Here is a 24,260-nt window from a genome sequence, read left to right as displayed (position 1 = left end):
TCCTCACAATGTTGATGCTAATTTGGAAGAGGTTTGATAATTGCACAAAACCGATCTGAATAACCTGGCCATTCTGTGTTTAAAATCACCCCACAATAAACATTATTTTCGTGTTTGCTTTACAATGGTTGTATTTGAATTGGAAATATCTGTGATAATAGAGACATGAACACAATTACTGCAGTAGCTTTATCTCAATGGAAATGGAGAATGCACTCAACATTGATAGAGGTGAACAAAAATTGCTCTGATTTAAAGGTGGTGGAAGGTTAGTGGGTGAATTTGTGTAGCTGTTCTGATCACTAGTGTACTATACTTAAGCACACAGCACCCACATCCAGATTGCACTGAGTAGCTGTGTAGCGTTTAGCAGGGCTACAAAACAGTTAGCACAGATGTGGTCTTCCTCTTTGAGATCAGAACGCTTCATAAAGATTTACTGCACATGTTTGAAAAGCCTCTATCAAACAAATTTCAGAGTGAGATATATTAACACAGTGACTAACAGTCTCCTAGTTGGTTGGTGATAAGAGTAACAGGGAGGTAACTAATAGAAACGAATGTGATAGGATATGATATGATATGATATGATATATGATATGATATGATATGATATATGATAATGCATTTACAACGTGCCTATACACAAGTGTTTCAAGGCGCGACGAGGCAAGGGAGGTGTCAAGTGCTGATAGTGGAACTGTAGTAAACAGTCCCTAAGTGCGAGGGTTGACAGGAAGGCAGTGCGGGTATGCGACTAGTGGGGGCGGGGACCTGGGCCCGAGATCAGATGGTGGTCAGGTAACCAGTGCAGTTTCAGTTTCAACAGGGGAGAGGGGGAGAAAAAGCAGAAGCAAAGAGAAAGGTTTTGAGGTGCTTCCGGAACCAGAGATGGTTCTAAAGTTTCAGGGAGAGAGGGAGGCTGTTCCTGATGGAGGACCCAGCTGAGGAAAGAGATCTACCACCAACTCATTGCTTGGAGAAGCGACTGACACTTAAGGAGTTGGAGGCGGGTGAGCGAAGAGCTTGAGAAGGAAGCTATTGAGAAAGAGAGAGCTGAAGGTATTGAGGCCCCAGGCCCCAAAAGGCTTTGTGGACAATGCAGAGGGTTTTTAATTTAATCCTCACAGCCACTGGGAGCCAGTGTAGAGATTTCAGTCCTGGAGAGATACGATCCCTAGGTTTGAGGCCAAGGACATGTCTTGCAGTCCTGTTCTGGATGAGTTGTAGAGGGCAGAGAATAGAAGCAGGCAGATTTAGAAAGAGGCTGTTGCAGTAGTCCAGCCTAGAGAGAACAAGAGCTCTGGAGACAGTGAGCTTCTGGGGGAAGGAGAGGAAAGGAAGAATACCTCTGAGGAGGTGCAGCTGCTAGTGTGACTTCTTAGAGACGTCAGAGATGTGAGGAGAGAAGGAGACTGTTGAGTCGAAAATGACCCTGAGGTTTTTATCCTCACAGGTGGGAGCAGGAAGAGGGCCAAGGGAGGCCGGCCAGAGAGTGACAGGAAAGGAGGTAGCAGTTGTTGCGATGAGAAGAATCTCGGTCTTACTGGCATTATGGCAGAGAACATTGGCGGCACTCCACTCCTGGATGGCGGACAGGCAGTCAGAGATGAGAGAGGGATGTTCAAATATAAGTTCAGTTATCAACTCATATCCTATTTCAATTGCATTTGAATCAAAACAATTTGTACGAAGATTCTGTGGAGATCTATATTGACCTCTTCTCAGCCTATCAAAATTCTCATAGCTCATTCAATAACTATTGGTATTGACTGAATTTTGAATATTCTGACTTCAAAAGCAGACAGGGAAATTTCAGGGCAAGGATTCTTTCAACAAGACATATCCTTTCTGAGAGGGCCATTTATTTTTACAGCACCTTCCTTCTAACACAACAAAGCAACAGATAAAACAAGGGAATATGCTTTCACTTTCTTATAGATAAACTGTTTATTTGTACATGACATGTTCATGTTAAAACCACTTTAGTTTAACCAGTTGCAATTAAATACATACATTAAGAAGACAACCTTGCTATTAAAACAATACAAAATGAATTCACATTTAATTTACTACCTCTGAAAATTCACGTTTTCACCACTGCAACTCCAAAATATCCATTAATATTACCACTAATAGCCTTATAGAACGAGGGAGAGCTTATTAACACTTGGTAAGGGTCATTATCCAAGTAACATATACATGAAATCAGGTATCAAACTTTAGATCCAATTTCTTATTATAAAAAAAGTTACAGATGCATATGCATATAAATTCAAGGATAGAATGTTGTAAAAGAGACGTTATAGTTAAGATGCACTACTAAAAACCTATCAGAATCAGGGATACAACTTCATTAAAGGCATGTTATGGTTACAAGTAAAATCCAAAACCCCAAGAAATGTGGGAGTTATGATAAGCTATGCAATCATAACTCGCACCACCGCCATGCACTGCTAACACTAACACCCAGGACATCAAATATGACATCAAAAATGTCATAATCGATGGCATCACTGACAACATCACATATTATATTATTTATGTGTAACATTTTTTGTAATTGTAATTGATTATTTGTAAAGCGCTTATACACAGGCAAAGTGCTTCAAAGCAATTCAAGGTGGGAATGGAACAATAGTTTACAGTCATCACTCTGAGGTCTTGAAGATTCAGAATGATCAAAACACCACACCTAGTCATATCTACTAGTGTAAGTGCATGAACAAAGATTGAGGAGAGACGTACAGTACAATAAACAACAGTACTAGGCCTGACTAGGGAGGGGAGACAAGGGACGACCGGACGGACAGACTTGCTAGGCCTAGTCAATTCAAGGGCGTGAAGTGCACAGAGACAGGGAGTGTGAGGGAGGGGTAGGGGACAAGCAAGTGTGCCCAGTCCAGCAGGGGCCAGGGTTAAGTGCAGAGCGGTTGTCCATCTCAAGGAGCATAATGCAGTAGTGCCAAGCAAAGTGCAGAGGCCCGTAGGCAAGTGCAAAACTAGCGGGGGACCATGAGACCTTTAGGGCTCTGGAGGTACACCATGTGACCAGTCAGCGAGCTGAGCAAATTGGGGAAGAGAAAGAAGGAGAAGTTCAGTGTCCACTATACCCTCATAGTGTGACCAATGGCCAGTGTTCATGGCTTGCAGCCATGGCCAGTCTCCACAATCCATGGGGCATGGGCTTCGGCCAAACCGCATGCCCCAATAAGCAAATGAGAGTAGACATTTGTCCTTGCCGAGGCAAAGGTCCACTGCTCAGGCAGCAAAGTTATTTCACTATTTGTTGGACTTACATTTGGACACTTTTGAAAAAGTAAAACACAGCATAGATTTGCAAAAGCATTCTTTCAGGTCTTCATGCAAGTATGCTGCAATCCCGTTGAGTGCTTTGGGCTGCAGCCACAAGATTTATTTTTCCCATTTAAACCTAGGGCTTCGGCCATGCTGCATTCCCCAAAAAGTAAATCAGAGTACGCATTTGTTCTTGCCGATGGCCATGCTCACTGTCCAGGCACCAAAGTTATATCATTAGTTTGTGTACTCACATTTTGACACTTTGGAAAAAAATAAAACACAAGACAGTTTTGCAAAAGCATGCTTTCAGGTAATTGCTGATGCTCCTCGGGCAGGTTTGTTGAAATCCAGGCCAGCACTTCAGGATGTAGACAAGCAGGTGTTTTTTATTTCTTCCCATTGAAACCTAGTCCTTCAGCCATGCTTCATGCCCCATAAGCAAATCGGAGTACACATGTGTCTTTGCTCAGGACCAGGCACACCGCCCAGACACCACATTTATATCACTATATTTTGTACTTACTTTTGACACTTAAAATAAAACACAAGACTGATTTTCAAAACTATGTTTTGCGCTCCTTGCTGATGCTCCTCTCGCTGGTTTGCTCCAATCCCGTCCAGCACTTCGGGCTGCAGCTACAAGCAGAATTTTTGTTACCATTCAACCTATGTTGGTCCCTGGTCACCATGCCCACTTTAACCCCTTTGCCAGTCCCTCGAGGTCATGGCTAGTAGCCAGATTGTCAGACTCAGACAATCTGGCCACTGGCCATGGTCACAGCCTGTAACTCCTTCACAAAAGGTATGTCGCTATGTTTGTGTACCTACATTATAACACTTTCCAAAAAATAAATGCGGACATATTTGTGAAACCATGCTCTCAGGTCCATGCCAAGGCACCCTGCATGAGTTTCCTGCAAATCAGTCAGTTGTATTTTTTGAAAATTGTCAAACTGTAAGCACAGAAAATAGTAATTAAACCCCACTTGACAAAATCCATTCAAACTTTGCACAAACATTCAAGGTTGGGTCTATTATCCTTTTACAAGCTTGTGTGATTCATGAAATGGACTGAATTTATAAGACTTTCAAATGTTTTCAGACCACCCTATAAACAGCACTAAACTTTGCAGAATGATTTGGGTCAAATTCAAAATGATATTGCAAAACTGCGTGCAGCTTCATTGAGCAGTACCAAAGTTATAAGCCATCAAAAAACAGCTTTTCAATGACTATATAAAGCAGATATATATGGGTGTCTTCAAACTTTTGTCAAGTTTGCAAACACCCCAGCAATGTTACCGAACCTCTGAGATGTTCGCAGACTTGGTAGAAGAAAGAACACAACAGTTCTGGCTTTTTATGTCCATATCCGATTCCATTATCATCCCCCTTGACCTCCACAAAGATGGTTTAATTAGTTTGACAAGTGTAATGTCTTTTTTTATATGCTTTTACAGTGATGTTCGCAGACTACGAGCGCAGTCCCTGAATCCAACATGTCATCCATTTCAAATATTTTGACAGAGCTCACGATTTTAAATGACCAATCAGCATGTGCGTTTGATGTCCCTGAATGTTATGCGCCTCTCTGATTGGTCCAGAGGTGTCCGCAGACACTGAATCAGGAAATGAGTTGGGGGACCGGACACAGATATCACTAATTTTGTATGACTTACTTTTTGGACATTAATAAAAATAATAATAATGGATGGATTTACACCAAATTTGCAAAAAGCTTTCCGACCAAGCTGCTGCTCCTCGCACAAGTTTGGTGGAAATCATCCAGGGGTTTGGCCGGTAGGCGTGAGCAAAATTATTATTCCATTATGTCTATGAGGATTTCAAAAGTTTTGGGACCACCCTATAACTTTGGTACCCCTTAATGAAACCTCAAAAAACTTTGGATAATCAGTCAGATGTGGCATATATTTTGTTTGCAAAGTTTGGTTAGGATTTGTGAAACAGCGCCAAAATTGTAAGCTGCCCAAAAAGTGCTCTTCCTATTGGTTGAGCACCTTAACCATAACTACGCGGCCGCTACTGCAGGCCGTCTAATATAAATATTTCTATATAGATACATCTTTGTTTTGCAATACACTTGCATTTAATGTACACATTCAGATGCATTACATGAACATTTAAGTATGCTTGGTGATATCCATATAGTATAATGTCATGTTATACAATGTATTTTAGATAATTTTTTATTATTGAGAACATTGTGAAAATATTTCTGTATGTGATTAAGAGCTTATTGGACAATCTTAAGCCTTATTTAGGATGTTTCTCACTCTGGTTCTTATGCTTCGTCCAGGGATGGTCCAGATCAAAATGCACCTCAACTGGGGATCTTCAGTGGAAACACAGCCCTGGAGACTGCCTACAGCTCTACCAATCAAGTTCTTTTGAAATTTCATAGTGATTTTTCAACTGGAGGTCTTTTTGTTCTCAATTTTCATGGTAAGTTAAATACACAAGTTAATACATTTTACCACCTTTCCACTGATTGCTGGAAACCTCACCTGATAAAGTATTAGATAACTTTGTTCGAGCTTAATAAACATATCTTTCACTCTCAATTTTGGTTTTAGCACCGGATTCATTGTGAGGGTAGAACAGACTTAAACGATTGTATGGAAAAGTAACATTGCATTGTGAGACTCATGGGAAACAATTAGCTCTTCCTTACGTCCACAGGTGCATAGCTGATGCGTTTAGCATCATTCAATGTGATGTGGTAAACCTGCACCTTGCAAGTTCACGACCCTGCTTCTATGATTCTGCATTTCATACTTTTGAAGTTCGTAAATTGAGTATGATTGAATTGGGTGATGATAACCGCTATTATTGAAGCATTTAGAAGTAGCAGAATCAGCCATGAAGCTCTATAGAACAAGACTTGGCAACAGCTGTCAAGTGGCGTTAGCACAAAGGCATATCATGGCATTTTCTGGCAAATGTCTATCTATGTCTACTGCAAGAATGAAAACTGTTGGCTTTGCTAATGTGTGTTTTGATGGTAATGCAGTGCAAAGAAATGATGCTAGGAAGACACATATTGCTTATAGATCCAGTGCCTGATGGCAGGTGATGGGTTAATGCTGCAAAATGTTATTATATTGCAGAAGATTGCTTGTATTAGTATTTGTATCCCCTAAAAAGCATGAAGCTAACTTGGAGAGATCACAAGTGGGGGGAGGATGAGATATTTTGGGCAGCAAGTCACAGATAGAGGTTTGGAAGGGCCATAGGATAAGGACTAGCATGGAGACTGGTGGTCTAGAAAGCCAAACAATACCCACAGGCTGTGTGGCCCTTGTCACATCCCATATCCCTCCAATTATCACTTCTCATGCCAATAGTTTTGGTTTGTAGAGAGCACGTATGGCACCATCTAGTGGCCCAGAACTTAACATTTGATATTAAGTTGCTCAATATTTATTTAGAAATAAAGGATATATAGATTACATTTGGAATATAAATACGACACTAAATAAATGTTTGTTGTGCCAAGGTCACTACTGTGAACTGGTCAAGAGGGGATGGAAACCCCTCTCAGCTTGGGGTATCAGGGAGGAATACAAAGCTAGTCCTACTGAGAGGGAGGTGGTGGCCTTTTGGCTGGCCCAAATCCTGTCTTCAACCTATGTGCCAGTTTGTTTACGAGCAGAACCAATTTGCATCACCCTACGCCTATGACTCCACATACTGTCCAAGGTTTCTCTTTTATTTCTAGAGAAATACTGAACCCATGAGAAGAGCAGCTACAAATCAAAGAAACATTAGCACCCAACACAAAGTCTTCTGACCTCTTTAGCAGAGAGGTTGATACCCTGAGGAGCGATAGAGTCCTGACCTCCCCACGTGAGCTATAGGCTGGGAAACAACTAATGCCAGGAGCTGGAACTCCTACATAGCAGTTGTTGTAGCGATGCAACACAAGTTAGCCCCAGCCTGTCTGATGGTTAGACCAGGGTGGCTCACCTAGACCACCAGAGATTTGCAATAATACCCTCCAACCAAAGACTGGACTTAACATATTGTTGGTCAGCCAAGACCCCCATAATATGAACTTGGTGTTATGCTCACCTGGTATCCACGGGGACGCCACCCAGCCAGTTGGTCGCTGGTGCCCTTCGCAGTGATTCCTTGGTGTGTTTCTCGGTGGAAATTCTGCCTTGTTGTCGAAGTTGGTGGGCTCTCCATCCTGCTTTCTGGGCAGGGGCGAGTTGTCTTTCGTGGGCGTATGTGGTCCAGTTACTTCACTGACAGTGGCCCAAGTAATGTCTTTCAGGTAGGTCTTATTGCGGTTTATGGTGTTGTTATTCTTGCATGCCTTTTCTCTATTCGATAATGTCTCTTTTTTTCTCCCTTAGGTGCATGGAGCGTCCGCTTGGCGAACTGGGTAGGCTGGTCCTCGCCGGTAAATGATGGTGCACAATAAGCGCTATGATTCCTTTGTCTTCACTGACCTGTGTTTTCTATTTTTCGTAGGTCGTGGTGTGCTCCCGGCGCGGATGGAGTTCCGGAGCTATGCTGGTCGAAAAGCAACCAGCCAGGTAAGTCATTAAGCAATTTGTGGTTGTAATGTCTCTGCTACCTCCTTTAATGATGTCTTTCTTCCTTTCTCAGGTCCTTCGATCCAGGCGGCGAGCTGTTCCAACGAAGCTGCCCAGGAGCTGCGAGCAGTGAAGGATGGCGAGTGCAGGTAGGATTCTGCTGCTAACGATGTTCTTTGTCTTTCTGCAGGTCCGGATTTTGTCAGGCTCGTGAGAAAGCTGGACACGGTGAGCGTCATGTTGCTAGTTGTGTTGTCTTGTTCGGGTGTGGTTTAAATAGCCTCTGCAAAGTAGTCCAATTAAAGTAGTCCCTAGGCCACCACACCCAAAACACTATACCGCATACCTTGGTTCTTGGGAATCAAGCTATGTGGATGCCTCCATGTTGTCTGAAAGCCTTAATAAAGTAGTTCCTTGAGCAAATGTCTTTCAGTGGGTATGAGCCTGGTGCCAGGACTGTCCCCAAGAGGGCCTGAAAGTTGGATGCCAGCCTTATTTGCGATCCGAGTCCTGACTCCACCTGGCCAATGGGCCTGCCAGTGGGGGTCAGGGCTGAGGGTTGTGACAGCACTCCCCCAAGGCCCCTCCCACAGTGTTTCTCCTGTCTGGTCCAGGCTTAGTTGGGAAGTTCTGATGAAACTTCCTGACCAGACGTGGCGCATGGATGTTCTCACTGGGCTCCCAGGATCTATCTTGGGGTCCGAATTCCTTCCAGTCGACGAGATAATATAACTTGGCTCTAGAGTATTTAATGTCCAGGATGCCTTTGACTTTGAACTCTGGTTCTCCATCAATAAGTATGGGTTTTGGTGGTGTCTTGATTCGTGTACCGTGTTGCATTGGTTTTAAGAGGGATACATGGAATACCGGATGGATTTGTAGATTAGGTGGTAAGTCCAATTTGACAGCTGCCGGGTTGATAATTGCCTGGATGGTATAGGGTCCTAAGAATTGGGGATGGAAGGTCCGGGTTCCTTTGATGGGTACAAATTTGGCGGCTAACCAAACACTGTGCCCTACTTGATAGTCTGAGGCCTTTTTCCGATGTTGGTCAGCAAAGTGCTTTTGTTTTTCCTTAGCATGAATGAGATGTTCTTTTGCCTTTTTGAAAGCCTGAGTGATGGTTGTGTGAAGAGTCTTTACTACAGGCATTTCCAAGCTCGCAGGAAGGTCGAGTTCTGAGGTATGTGGATGTCTGCCACACAGGGTGTAAAAAGGTGTTTGTCCGTGCTAGAATGTACAGAATTGTTCTAACTCGGATATCCAAAGTAAGTCCTTCAATCTCTAAATTCATGCTGTGGCATGCACCGTACATACTGCTCGAGGGTCTGGTTGGTCCTCTCGTTTGGCCGTCCGTTTGGGGGTGGTGACTGGTAGATAGCCGGACGTCAATCTGCGCCATTGCGCAACATTTTCTCCAGAAATTGGATACAAACTGGCTGCCTCGATCAGAGACCAGAACTGATGGGAAACCATGTAGCTTAACAATGTTGGTTGTGTGAAGAGTCTTTACTACAGGCATTTCCAAGCTGGCAGGAAGGTCGAGTTCTGAGGTACGTGGATGTGTGCCATAGAGGGTGTGAAAAGGTGTTTGTCCCATGCTAGAATGTACAGAATTGTTGTATGTGTACTTAGCTATCCAAAGTAAGTCCTTCCAATCTCTTAATACATGATGCAGGATGCACCGTAAATACTGCTCAAGGGTCTGGTTGGTCCTCTCATTTTGGCCATCCGTTTGGGGGTGGTGACTGGTAGATAGCCGGACGTCAATCTGCTCCATTGCGTAACATTTTCTCAAAAAATTGGATACAAACTGGCTGCCTCGATCAGAGACCAGAACTGATGGGAAACCATGTAGCTTAACAATTTTTTCCAGAAACACTTTTGCTAAGTGGATTTGTCTGGGAGGCCTTTGAGAGGAATAAAATGTGCCGTCTTAGAGGACAAATCCACAACCACAAGAATGGTGTTAAAGCCTTGACTGGGGGGCAGATCAGTGATGAAGTCAAGGGAGAGAGTGGGCCATGGAATGGGAGGGATGTCCAATGGTTGTAGGAGACCCGATGGTTTTTGTTTCTGTGATTTATTTTGTGCACAGACACCGCAAGACTGAACATACTGGACAATGTCATTACGCCAGGTAGGCCACCAAAAGTTCTTTTTCACCTTAGCTAAGTTTTTGGCGATCCCAGGATGTCCTACGATCAGAGAGTCATGATAATCTGAAATTATATGCTGTTGTAACTCCTTCTTGGGTACATATAGCCGGTCTCTAAAAAAGGGTAACTGATCCTTGATGCAATATTGTTCTCCTTGAGTTTGCCATGCGAGGAAAGCATCTGGATTCATTGCCTGGCGAATTTTGTTTTGTAATTCTGCTTGTGTTAAGGTTGTCATAATACCCAAGAGTTTGTCTTCTGGTATGATGGGTACCGGGTCTGGGGTTGTATATACTGTTTCATCGATGCCCATTCGACATAAGGCATCAGCTTTTCCAGTCTTGACCCCTGGTCGAAATGTGATTACATATTCGTCGAAGAAAAGGGCCCACCGTAACTGGTGTGAGGATTGGGCCTTGGCTGTCTTGAGATATTGCAGGTTCCGGTGTTCTGTGATGACTGTAATGGTGTGTATAGCCCCCAGAAGATAGTGTTGCCACGCCTTGAAAGCCGACTTGATGGCCCGGAGTTCTTTATCCGTGATGGCATAATTAATTTCCGGGGGTGAGAACTTTTTTGACCCGAAAGCCACAGGATGCAGCTGGCCAGTTTCTGGGTCCCTCTGTGAAAGGACCGCTCCCATTGCCATACTGGAAACATCAGGGAGGTCTGGACAAGGATGCTGCAGGATTGGGGCAGAGGTGAATCTTTGTTTCAGTTCCTGAAAGGCTCTTTCCGCTTCCTCGGTACAAACTGCTCACGAGTCTGCTTTGGACCGGTCTGCTTTTCGGTCCTGTAACTGGTGGTCTAGTTGCATGACCAGATTTATGAGTTCGGTACAGTCTCTGGGGGGATCAACTATCTGCTCTAAAACGTCCTTTAATTCACCTCGCTAGCCTCGATGGAATAACATGGTTCTTTTGTTTTCTGGCCACCTGACTTCAGCAACCAGTCTATTGAAGGTAGCAATGTATGTTAACAAGTCCTGATTCCTCTGCCGGAGGGATAATAGTTTGTTATCAACTGCTTGTTCCTGAGTATGGCGAGCAAAACGTTTTTCCATCTCTCTCTGGAACCCCCCATAGTCGTGTAACTATGAATCATCATGGCTCACCAACGGTACCGACCAATCCGCTGCGCTTCCACTCAAGTATAATAGGACGAAAGCTACCCGAGCTTGGTCATTTGGAAATGCTCCAGGGCGAAAAAAAGGAAATGAAGGCGACACTGATTTATGAATGCTGCATACTTTCAGGGGTCGCCTGAAAACCTTTCTGGTGGTGCCAGGGGAACTGTTCCAGGTAACATGATTTGTACTGGAGTTGGAGTAAAAGATGTGGAGGTGGGATTTTGCATCGGTGGATTCCCTCCAGGCAGAGCAGTCTGTCCTGCCTGTGATTGCAAGACCTGTCTACCGATCTCCTCGGTGCGATCCTTGGTCATTATCAGGTCTCTTCGGAGTGCATTAGTCTCTTGTCGGGCAGAATGAACCTCGGCACGAATGTCCCCCAACAATTGGGCAATTGGTCGATTTCCGATGTCTCCATGGCGCCCAGGTGGATTATTTATGGGAAGCTTTGCGTTCTGTTACGCTCACCTGGTATCCACAGAGACGCCACCCAGCCAGTTGGTCGCTGGTGCCCTTCTCAGTGATTCCCTGGTGTATTTCTTGGTGGAAATTCTGCCTTGTTGTCAAAGTTGGTGGGCTCTCCGTCCTGCTTTCTGGGCAGGGGCGCGTTGTCTTTCATGGGTGTGTGCGGTCCAGTTACTTCACTGACAGCGGCCCAAGTAATGTCTTTCAGGTAAGTCTTATTGCGGTTTATGGTGTTGTTATTCTTGCATTCCTTTTCTCTGTTCTATAATGTCCCTATTTATCTCCCTTAGGTGCACGGAGCGTCCGCTTGACGAACTGGGTAGGCCTCGCCGTTAAATGATGGCACACAATAAGCGCTATGATGCGGTAAGTAGGCGCTTTGCGCAGCACTCCGACATCTTGTCTTTGCTGACCTGTGTTTTCTCTTTTTCGTAGGTCGTGGTGTGTTCCCAGCGCGGATGGAGTTCCGGAGCTATGCCGGTCGAAAAGCAACCAGCCAGTTAAGTCTTTAAGCAATTTGTGGTTGTAATGTCTCTACTACCTCCTTTAATGATGTCTTTCTTCCTTTCTCAGGTCCTTCGAACCGGACGGCAAGCCATTCCAACGAAGCTTCCCAGGAGCTGCGAGCAGTGAAGGATGGAGAGTGCGGGTAGGATTCTGCTGCTAATGATGTATTTTGACTTTCTGCAGGTCCGGATTTTGTCAGGCTCGTGAGAAAGCTGGACACGGTGAGCGTCACCTTGCTAGTAGCAAAGTAACGCAAAGTGTGTTGTTTAAATAGCCTCTGCAAAGTAGTCCAGGTAAAGTAGTCCCTAAGCCACCACACCCAAAACACTATACCGCATACCTTGGTTCTTGGGAATCAAGCTATGTGGATGCCTCCATGTTGGCTGAAAGCCTGAATAAAGTAATTCGTTGAGCAGATGTATTTCAGTGGGTATGAGCCTGGCCCCAAGAGGGCCTGAAAGGTGACTGCCCGGCCTTATTTGCGATCCGAGTCCTGACTCCACCTGGCCAATGGGCCTGGCAGTGGGGGTCAGGGCTGAGGGTCATGACACTGGGATACTGTACAGCCCCAATTCTTGTTGCACGGTGGCCCGAGAAGGAACATGGGTTGGGGCTTAAGGCACTATATGAAGATGCTGCTGTGTGAAACAGCTCCTGGTCAGGGCAGACAGAGACAGATTGCCCAGGGACACCAGAGGGCAGTGTTAATTGGTTAGTGGCAGTGGCTACATATACACTCAACAGGTGTTAAACATTCTGTTCAGTTACCCCTATCTGATAGCTCCACCTGGAACCACTTCTAAATTGATACAAGTAAAAGTACATTATCTCTACAACAGGTAATTGATTGGCACCTCACTTCATCTGAGGCATAACACCATGGGCTTGTATAGGTTGGCTTTCTGCCTCCCAACCTTGGACAGTTGACAGGTCATCAAAACATGAGCCAGATGGAGAGAAGGGGGAGAGAGGTCCACGGATTGCTTTTCTTCCAATTAAAAACATTACCATCCCTTATTACTAGGCCATGAGCCAGCTAGCTTGATCTGTTTGCACTTGGCCTTGTACAGCAGGTGTCCTATCTGTGTTTGTATCTTATAAATAGATAATAGTTTCCAATTGTGGGTCATGTGTGATGGCACTGTGTTTGAAATTGATTCATCCTGTATTTATTGAGAATTCAGGTAATATTAATGTAAGTGTTGTGTTTTCTGTTGCCAGTGGAGACAATTTTGAGTTATTCTGCATGGAGTCTTTTGGCTTGCTATTTCACTGCACCTGGCTAACAAAGACTGGTTGTTCTCCTAATTAATCTACGAGTATACTGCTTGTGTCCTGGGAATTGCTATCTCGTACCTTTAGTCTGCCACTCCTATCCTCCCTTATTTCACTTTAACCTTTGCTCTGGTTATTAGCTACTGTCAGTGCTCTGTATTTCTGTGGATTTAGCATTTTGAAATCTCTAGAAGTATTGGGGCCTTACAAGTTTGCTGTTGCTTCAATTTTGGAGAATATGGCTGCCCAATTATACTTATTTTTTATGGTAGTGAGCAGTATTTGCATGGCTTTCATATTGTATTTAGAGTATACATGGGGTATATTCTTCATGTCTAGTGGACGCTATGTTAGTATTGTTCATCTATAAATGCATATATTACCTATTTTACCTGTTATTCATGTTGTGTGCACATTTGTTTTGTGTCTAAATGCATGCACATGTGTTGTTACAATGTTAGTTTGACTACTTTTGCCATCTTCATCTTAGGTTGTTTCAATATCCAACATTTCCATGCCTGTATTTAAGGATGGCACGGTTGCTTAGTGAGTAACCTTTCTCACTTGTGTGGCATGGTGCTGGGGGACTGGCAGAAGCTATGGATCACATATACATCTGTCTCTCAACAGTAGTGAGGGGGTTAAAAACAATCCCATAAAGCAGAAGGTTATGGGGTGTTTTTGTGTGGTCAGAGGAGGAGGAGATGGTGGCAGTACAAGAGGACAGCAGTAGGAAAGATGGTGGGGTGCAGTGTGAAGGCATGTTGTGGAGCAGGTGAGGCATTTGTTAGTTAGTGCAATTGGTACTTTTGAGCGTGTGAACAAGTGGCACTTTTATTTTGGAGAGGAGATATAGGGAATTAATGTGAAGGTATTCTGTGAGTGTTTGATTAGAAGATGGAACTAGCAGTAGTAGTGTGGAGGAGGAAGTAGTAGTATCAATAAGATAGCAGTAGGATGAGGGAGGGAACAATATTGTGGAGAGGGATCAGTGGAGTAGTGTGCGGGAGGGAGAAGTAGTCCAGAGGATGGAAAATTAGAGTGGAGGAAGAAGTTGTTTTGTTGCACCAACAGGTGAAGGCAAGGCGTAGAAGGAATTATAGACATCAGTGGGACAGAGGAAGATGTAGTGAATTGTTAAGGTGGTCTCAAAATTCCAAATACACCCAGAAGAATCGTAATCAGCCAAAACTAGACTCAATGATGGAGTAGACAATGTGCATGGTAAAACCCAGATATATTCACATCAAGACAAAACTGGTTCATCATACAATTAGTGAAATCCCGTTGCTCTCAATATTTCAAAAACAATTGCTTAAGTATAAAAAACACATCATAAATGACATCACCGCATGATTTCAGTTCATACAAATTATGGGGAATGGGGATAGGTAATTGGGTTTGGCTACATATGGATTCTATAGGTGTTAAACATTTCATCGGTTTACAAGTAACTGATCGGTCAGCCTGGAATGACCTCTTTATTAATAAAGGTTAAAATACATCATCTCTATGACAGTTATTTGGTTGGCGTATTATTTCATGGGCAGTGATTTTGTCAGGTTGGCCCCTTACTAACCAACATTGGACACTTGACAGATCATCACAATATGAGCCAGATGTGGCGTAGGAGGAGAGAGGCCCATGCAATATTCTTCCTTCAATTGAATGTTACCATCCCTCAATCTCAGGTTAGGAGACCAGGCAATCACATTGTACTTGGCCTTGCGTGGCATTCCGTGCCTATGTGTCATTTTAGAGAGTATTGCAGGTGCCTTATCTGTGTTTGATTCTAATGAATGCCCACTGTTCTCCAATTATGGTGCATGTGTGATGGGACAATGTTCGGAATAGATCTACTATTTATTGCGGTTATAGCTAATATTAATGTGTGTATTGTGTTTTCTGTTGCCACCAGAGACACTCTTGAGTTATTCTGCATGGAATATGTTGGTTTACTGGTATGCAGCACCTGGCTAACACAGGCTGGCTGTGCTCTTATAAAACCTTAATTAATCTCAGAGTAGATTGCTTATGTTTTTGGAATTGCTTTCTCGTGCCTTCGATCCCTTGTCAGATCCTCCCTTGGTTCACTCTAACATTGACACTAGTTGCCAGTCACTGTCTGAGCTCTGCACGGGTATGTTTTTCTGTGGATTCAGCAATTTGAGTTTTCTAGATGTGTTACGGCCTGTGCCTTTTGAAATACATGCTGTGGCTTCCATTTTTAAGAAGATGGCCACCCAATTACACTCTTGCTTCTTTGTTTAACGAGCTATATTTGTGTTTAAATCATGTTCCATTCACTTTATACATTGGTCCTGTTAGTGTTCGTGAAGACTGTGGATGCCATCTTAGTTTTTTCATGTCTAAATGCATATATTACCTATTGGACTTGTTATTCATGAGGAGTGCATGTTTGCTTCATGCTCAATGCATGCTCTTTTACTGTTACAATGTTAGTTTGAAGGTTTTTATCATCTTCAGCTCACATTGTTTCTAAACCGTGCCACACAAGTGGGGGATAAGGGCAGACCATCTATCTCAGTAACATTTATCCCCTTAGCGGTATTGGTGTGGGGGATGGGCAGAAACTATGGATGATGCATTCATCTGCCTCCCAACAGAATAGAAGTGGAGGCAGGTGGAGTTGGCAGAAGGAGACTAGCAAGAAGGACATATCAGAGAGTGAGTCAGGCAGAGTGTCTGAGAGGCACATACCATCATCCATTTTCTATAGAAAACTAGCAACTGGAAAGTGTAGAGTCAGTCTATGAAGACCCTGATGGAGACAGAAAAGCCTGTTGGCCTTTTGGTTATCCACAGTATTATAAGTCAGAACTTAGACAGCTTGGATCAATCTTTGGTATGTGCTAGAAAAGGAGTACCTTGGTAACTGTGTATTATTGCTTTATAGATAATAGAGAGGGATGACTTTAGGGCCCTGAAAAAACAGATGTACATTCTTGAACCATCTCTGAGACTCAGAGTATTTCTTGGACAATTTGTGAGGTTTTTTGTCATGGTGAGATTACACATACCACCATACAGTGGTCATCCACTGACATCCAACATGTTAAGAGTAGTGAGGCTGACAAATATGGCCTGAGACCTCATGAGAGTAAGACCTAGAGAAGCATGGCTTGCTGTATTTAGGGACAACAAAGTAATCATCCTCCAAGATGCCAAGTTATAGTTCAGACTGGGGTACAAATGGAGATACTGGAGGGAGCCTATGAAAGAGGTGCCCCAAAGCCTGCGTTTGCCTACAAGTATTCCATTGAGGTTAGAATAGAAGCTATTGGCTGAGATTACTGGGGAGAAGTGAAGGTAATTACATTGATCCTTTGTAACACCATTAATATTATATCAACCCATAGCTCAACTCCAAGATCCTGTTGCCAGAGATCAAGGAGGTGGAGAACCTGGAACACACTGAAAGAGACGGAACAGTGTTTGGTGAAATGACAGAGGTGCACTCTAATCTCACTGAAGCCCTGAGAATGGATCAGCTTCTGGAGCAAGTCCGGAGAACTGGTATCAGAAGCTGAATGCTTAACGTTTAGAGAAACACAGTTTATCATCAAGCATAGACCCGATTGAGTCAATGTTAATACAAGGTTAGAAGGACCACCTATTGGTGCCAACGCTTTTCTTGAAAGCTGTGTTAGTATTGGCGCAATCTAACCTGCAGAGCATTTTTGGCTGGAGGAAATACAGAAGGCATTATTTAGCAAGTTCTCCTGGCCGTGGGCCTAAGCAGAGATCAAACAATTGTGTGCCTGCTGTCCAATCAGTATTAGGTCAAGAGACCTTTTTTTTAAAAAAAGCAGAAAAATAAACTATTCATAAAGACCACACAGAGCGGTCTTTCTAAATCGAAATGTCAGCCCTAGTGATGCACATGAGTGTGTGCAGGGGCTGACAGGCATGCCTGGATCTGGAAGCGGGGGTGAGGGCCTGAGGGTGGGTAGTTCAGGGGGTAAAACCCCCGATTTGGAGTAAATCCAGGAAGAAGTGGTGGAGGGCAAAAAAATGACATTGTTTTATTTTTGTAGACTGCCAAAAACCGGCCAAAAAAAATCGGTCTTTTGGTTAGGCGACCTATACAAATCGAAATAATGACATAGAACCATCCAATCTGCCAAATTACCTCTCAAGATGATGTACCTCGAGCACCTCTACGGCATTTGCCAATTATAGTGGTCCTTCTTAAGGATTGGTTTGGACATGGTCAGCTCCTTGGAACATTCCAAACTGGGGGAAATATATATCCTGTTGATCACCGACTATGCAACCGGATATCCTGAAAATTACTCTTTGAGAAGCAACACCACAAAAGGCATCCTGAAGGTTCTCATACCTTTCTTTACTCAAGTGGGTTTCCCAGCCAAATTCATCATAAAGCAGTGACATATGGGCCCTAATGAGCGAAATTAAGAAGCTAATGAACATCAAGACCCTCTGAACCTCCTTTCCAACCCCAGACTGAGGGCTTAGCAAGACTGACAGACTAAGTAAGTTTAATCAAACCCTGAAATGCATTCCTAGGAATCGAGTTGTCATAGAGTACTGGAATTAGGATGTAGGTTCTGTTTGCAGTCTGGAGAAATGCCACAACCACCCACAGGGTTCTCAGCATTTGAGTAGGTCCATGACAGAAACCCCTCTGATGTAATGGATATCATGCCGGATGAATGGAATGGAAAAAGGAGACAACCGGCTGGCAATCATCCTATGGTAAGAAACACACACAATTTAATGGAGACGGTTTGCCAACTGGTTAGAATCCAGCTGCAAGACTCACAACTAAGCAGGAAAAGTTGTACAACAATGAAGCCAGACTATGCACCATTTACGTTTGAGGACATTTAATGGTCTTGCTCCCTACCAACAAGGCGAAACTACTAGCAATGTGGCATGGCCCCTATGTAATTACAGAAGATGTCCACCACAAAACCAAATAGTCTAACAGGCTGACTGACAGAAACTGTTCCAGCTGTACCAAATTGATAAACAGAAAATCTGGAAAGAAAAGCATATCCCTCAGCTACTACTGTTATATGCCAAAAACCAAAGGGAAACACTGTTGTCAATTGAGGCCCATGGGATAACCATGTGGTGGGGCTGTACACGACAAAACACATATAAACATTGGCCCAACTGATTGACAGCTATGCTGATGTGTTCTCCCCAAAGCATGGGTGAGGGAAGGGAGTAGTCCACATGATCCAAAATACATCTGGAAGAGTTGTATGGCTTAATCCATTTGAGCTACCAGAAGCCAGAAAGCAAATCATCCATGAAGAGCTAAAAAATATGCTTTACATGGGGGTCATTAACAAATCATACAGCAAGTGGTACACACTAGTTGTTCCCATCCCAAAGCCTGTCAACACATGGCAATTTCATAGCAATTTCACGTGGGTCAATGACATCTAAAGGTTTGATACTTATATGATGCCAAGGTTAAATTAGTAGATGGAGACCTTAAACAAGGCACGATAAATTCCCCAAAAAATCATCTGACAAAGAGTTACTGACAAGTAACCTTGGACGAAGAAGCAAATCCTGAGACCACATTTTCTACCACAGAGGGGTCTTTTTAAGTTCTCTGTCTTGCCCTTTCATCTCCATGGCTCTACAGCAAGATTTCAAAGCGTGTTGGACCACGTTCTGGCTCTTTGCAGCTACCCCACCTAGCACTACCCCAATGACATTGTCATCCACAGCTCCAACTGGAAAGAACATCTCAACCATCTGATAGCTGTCTGTGACCAGCTTTTCAAAGCCTGCCTAAATGCCAACCCAGAAAAGTGTCACCTGGCCCAGTCCAGTGTAAAATACCTAGGGTTCCAATTTTGCAAACAACAGGTTTTACCTCCAGTGGTCAAAGCAGAAGAACCCAGAAATCTCCCAGCTTGATCACAAAAAAAGTACATAAGAGATTTCCTTGGTTCGGTCAGATACTACTGATGGTTCATATCCAACTTTTCAGAGACAGCTGGAACCTTAATCAATAGACTGGGGAAGAGCCACCAAAATATTGTCCTGTGGGACACTGCTCTAAATCCACCTTCAATCAGCGCAGAAAAGCTTTTTGCAAAAGTCCATTATTAGCCATGCCACATTTTTTCTAGCAGTTTGTTCTTCAGACAGACATTTTCACTTTTGGCATTTGAGCAGAATTATCATAAATACAGGAGGAGCTTGAGAACCCCATTATTTAAATCAGACATAAATTATTTCCCAGTCAAAAGCACTATCCCAAAGTTGAATTAAAATCCTTAGCCATCAAATGAGCCATGCTCAGCCTGTGGTACTATCTCAAAAGCAAGCAGCTTAAACTGGTGACAGATCATGCCCCATTAATTTGGAAGACAAGGAAAAATGTTACAAATCCCTGTATTCTGTGATGGTTTATGGTCCTGCAGCCATATTCTTTCAAAGTAGAACATCAGGCTGGGGCCAAACAGTACATGTGGTGTTCCTTTCCGAATATCCACAGTCAGCTACTGGACAGGGAGAGGAAAAGGATGTGGGGGAAAGTGTGCATGTGTGTGTCAAGGTCAGTAGCCTGACCTTGTCAAAAGGGGATAGGAACTTCTTAAAGCCTGGAGTTGATTGCCTAACGGGGAGGAATACAAAGCCAGTCCTATACCACAAAGGGGGAGTGGCATTTAGGAAGGCCCCAGTGCCTGCCCCTTCCCCATCTGCTAGTGTGTTTGTGAACATTACCAGTTTGCATCACCCCATGCCTATAATTCCAAATGCTAGCCACATTTTCCCTTTTAGTTCTAGATAAACAACAGATACATATGAAGAGCACACAGAAGACAAATAACCATTATCACCCCATATAAAGCCTTCTGAACACTCCAGCTAAGAGAGAGATCTAACAAGAAGAGGGACGTAGACCTTGGTTCCCCAAGCCAGCTTCATACTGAAGATGCTGTAGGAGGAGAAACAAAAGAGGCATGAGCTTGAGCACCTAGCTGTGGGATGTTTTTACCCATGCATCCAAGCCCTACCATAAAACTGTGCAATACTGGCATGGAAAACATCATGATGGCCAGAACTCCCCACAGGGAGTGCACAGGGAAAACATGAAGAATAGGCTGCCACCCATTTTTGCCTATGTTGTGAGCACTGGAGGGCACTGCCTAAAACCACCATTGGGCTACACACACAGTAGCCTGAAACCATTGGGAATGGCAACGCGGATTGCCAAAAGCAACCCAGAACTGTGGGGAATTCATTTTCTTAATGTCAAAAATGGATGCAGTACCGGTGCTCACCACTATCAGAAAGCCGGCGTTTTAAAACCACCAGACTTTTGTGTGAAACTGAACAAATGAACCGAAACCAGGCCAAGGAAGGACTTGCTAAGAGGTGGATACAATGTAAAACTATATTCTGAAATGACTTGAAGGAAGTAATTATTTAATGTATATGTAAAAATTGTAAGTTTGATTTAAACTGGGAACTAAAGTGACATTTAGCTGAATTCTGCCTGACAACTACCCCCAACAGGAGAAACCTGCTCAGCCACTCTTCCCAGGCCTAGCTGCATCCTGCTGCCCCCACCAAAAGAAGATGACACCTCTCTGATGACATTAGGGGAGGGGCACCTGCAGGAGGTTGAAAAAGCACTGTCCTTGGCTCAGGCAAATGTTATATTGGGGGGCCGTAAAGTGGCTTCCTCTTGGGAGAAACTGGGAGGGGCACTGCCTCTTCTAGCAGCTGAGCTTGGGGGAAGTGGATAAACCAGTTATTTTGACCAGGGCATAATTTTAAAAAGATAGATAACTCATAGTGCGGACTGGTCAAAATTATATAAATAATATCATTATTCTTGGGATTTTTCCGTGCACATTTTAAAAGGTGTTAGGACCCTGTGGGATGTTCTTGGGGATAGTAGCGGAAAAAAGGTTGTTACTCCAAATGTATGCATGTTAAAAATCTGACACTTTATCATCTGTAACCCATATCCCTGGTGCACATTTGTGTAAAATCTGGAAAGGTTTAGAGGTTGTTATCTGGATGAAAAGGGGAGAATTCTGTCATCAGTGGACACAACATCGTACAAAGACAGGGATCGGATGGTTTGGTGCTACAGAAAATATGTTAACTGGACCTATAATATGAGAAAAAAGGTACATAGATAAATACGTATCTCGGTCAGAAATAGATTTGTGTGCAATTTGACAAGGGGAGGTTCCTCTGACCATAAAACCTACAGCATCACTCTGACACTCCATTTCTTTCCCCCAATCATGGGAGAGGGGAGAATTGGGCCAATGACAAGTAGAGAGGCTCAGTTATGCCAGGCACACATCCATTTTCAAAACTCATAAAAAGGGCCGCTGAAACCCAGGTAGGGGATGCACTTTCCACTTTCTTGCGGGACGCTTTGCCGGGAGACTCCAGACTTCAAATCCATCAACCTCCAGAGACCAGAGATCCAGAGAGACCAGAGATCCAGAGAGACCAGACCTGTGCAGTACTGAGAGCAGAACCAGAGACCAGACCGCTGTTGAGAACCACCCGCTGGAAGTCCCGTCCAACCTGACCAGACCTTGACGGTTTATTTAAAAAATATAGTGTGAATACTCATTGTGCCAAAACCAATCTCTTAGTTTAAAATAATCTAATCCAAACTATTTTAGCCTATTAGAACTGCCTCCTAGAATCGTGTCATTCTGTCATCTTTAAAACTGAGAACTGTCATCTGTCATTCTGAGCTTTAAAATTTCAAATCCGAAAAACTACTTTCACAAAACCGTCCGTATCTCTGGAACCGTTTGTGCTAGGAACGAGATCATCTTAAAGCTAAGATTCTAGGCTTTCCAACGAACCTAGAACCGACTTCCTACTCCTTATAGTGCCTCCGTAATTACGCTCGACGCGCGCGAGTAAATTTGCCGCGATTTGACATTTTGCACAATTTCTGCCACGTGTAAAAATCAGCAGCTTCTTGCTTTCCTTTGCTAAAATTTGTTTTAACCTGCTGGTTACACATAGAGCATTGCTAAAGTGAGCCTGAACTAATATAAACTAGATATCACCCACCCTGAACCTCTTGAGGGAATTAAAAGCATTTTTAGCACATTTCTCATTTCATTGTCATCACATTCAAAGCATTTTGGGCCTGTGTTTCAAACCTCTACCTGTTTTCTTCTAGGCTTGCTGGGGGGGGGGAACTGCATTTCGTATTGCATTTTGTTGGGATTCTTGAAGACTGTGTGCTCCCCTTCCATTTCTTACATTGCATAGGGGGGGAGTGAATTGTCAAGGAAAAGTGATTACATTGTCTTTTGTTGAAGCCATAGCAAGTTATTTTCTGTACTGCATTTCATTCATCATTGCGTTTCCTTGAACCATATAAAGCATTCTTTCCCACCTTATTCTTCTGTTCCTATTCATAAGTTACCTCTTGCCGATTACTGCTCATATTCACAAGTGTAATATCCATTAAAAATTTATTTATAGAAGTGTGATTGGACGTACCTTAGGGGCACCACGCCCGCCCCCACAACCTAATATGAACTGTGACACTGCACAACCACCATTGCTGTTCCGTAGTGGTGTTTCCACTTGGAGAAAGATGGTGTTGTTTAAGGCACTGTATAAAGTTACTGTTGTATCTGTATATATAAGGCGGAATGTGTGTATGTTTGTACAGCTATACAAATCCACACTGTTGAACCCACGTCTACCAAATTTTGAATGGATTCCTTTTTTGTCTGCGGCAAGATTGTGGTCTGTGTTTTGAGGCAAAAATCTTATATTAAAAAAATAAATAATTGGATGTGATTGTGTATGTTAGCCTGACTATACAAATCCAAACTGTTGAACCCACTAATACCAAATTTTGCACAGATTCCTCATTTGTCTGGATCAGGATTGTAGTCTATTTTTGGATGCAAAACATTTCACTCCGTAGACACCCTCGTTTACTGATGCTCACCCTGATTCACTACAGTATGTACTAGAAGGAGGCAAAATTTGGAAAAGTGTCTGAAGCAAAATGTTCAATGAGTTGGTTATTTCTTTGAAATGTATTACTTCTGTATACAGTTCAAAAGTGTTTATTAAAGCATTTTAAAGGGAATTAAAAGGTTACAGTTTACTTAGGTTTGTTCACGAGAAGAGAGCACAATCAATCCATCTTTCATGGACATTTTCTCAACTGTGCTGAAGACACTGAGTGTCTGAAACATGCTGCACAAAAAACAAAAAACAAACATCACTTGGAAAAGCTCCACCTGATGCAAAGTCAAAACCAATATCAAGAGCTTCTGAAAAACAACAACAAACAGCGGCAAGACTTGCCGACAAGAGGACAAGAGCAATATCATCCAGGGAACATGAGACACCACTTGATCAGGACACGGGCAATGCCCGGTATGGGGTACAATATATCCCATGTAAGGAAGAAAGGGCCAGATTGGCCAGGGACAGTAGAACAACCAGAGGATAGGGAGTGGGCTAAAATCAATAATAGGAAGCAGGAAAATGTGGATTGTTCAGGCGAGATCAGAAGAGGAGGAGGTTTCAGACCAAGGGGCCAACGGGAGGAATGACAGTGGAGTGGAGCTTGGTGACGATTTTTAGAGAAGTTGAGGCATTGGTTATTACTGGCATTTAATATTGCGTTATGATTGTGCATAAAAGAGGGGCAAATGTATTTTGGAGGGTGAGTGTAGAGAGTGAATATGAACTGCTTGTTTGAGTGAAATACAGTTTTTTTAGTGGAATGTGGGGTGGAACAGTAAGAGTAGTCGGTGCTAGTGTTGAAGAGGGAGAAGTGGAAGGGAGGAGGCAGTAGTAGAGTTGGGGCGGAAGTAAAACATTCAAAGA

The 24,260-nt window shown here is 43.3% G+C and overlaps 1 protein-coding gene across 2 annotated transcripts in view; it reads left to right on the top strand.

The window, feature by feature from the left end:
* The window catches only part of CSMD1 (CUB and Sushi multiple domains 1), a 5,442,057-nt gene that overhangs the window by 4,633,653 nt on the left and 784,144 nt on the right, over nt 1-24,260 (top strand). For both annotated transcript variants that reach the window (XM_069606098.1, XM_069606099.1), the window contains exon 44: nt 5,618-5,763. In XM_069606098.1, the coding sequence (XP_069462199.1) occupies nt 5,618-5,763 (146 nt within the window). The remainder of the gene's footprint in view (nt 1-5,617; nt 5,764-24,260) is intronic.

The sequence above is a fragment of the Ambystoma mexicanum genome, chromosome 4p, assembly GCF_040938575.1.
Source record: "Ambystoma mexicanum isolate Mex_15411 chromosome 4p, UKY_AmexF1_1, whole genome shotgun sequence".
Classification (NCBI taxonomy): domain Eukaryota; kingdom Metazoa; phylum Chordata; class Amphibia; order Caudata; family Ambystomatidae; genus Ambystoma; species Ambystoma mexicanum.
The sequence above is the reverse complement of the archived record's forward strand: the minus strand, read 5'-3'. Positions and strand labels throughout refer to the sequence as shown.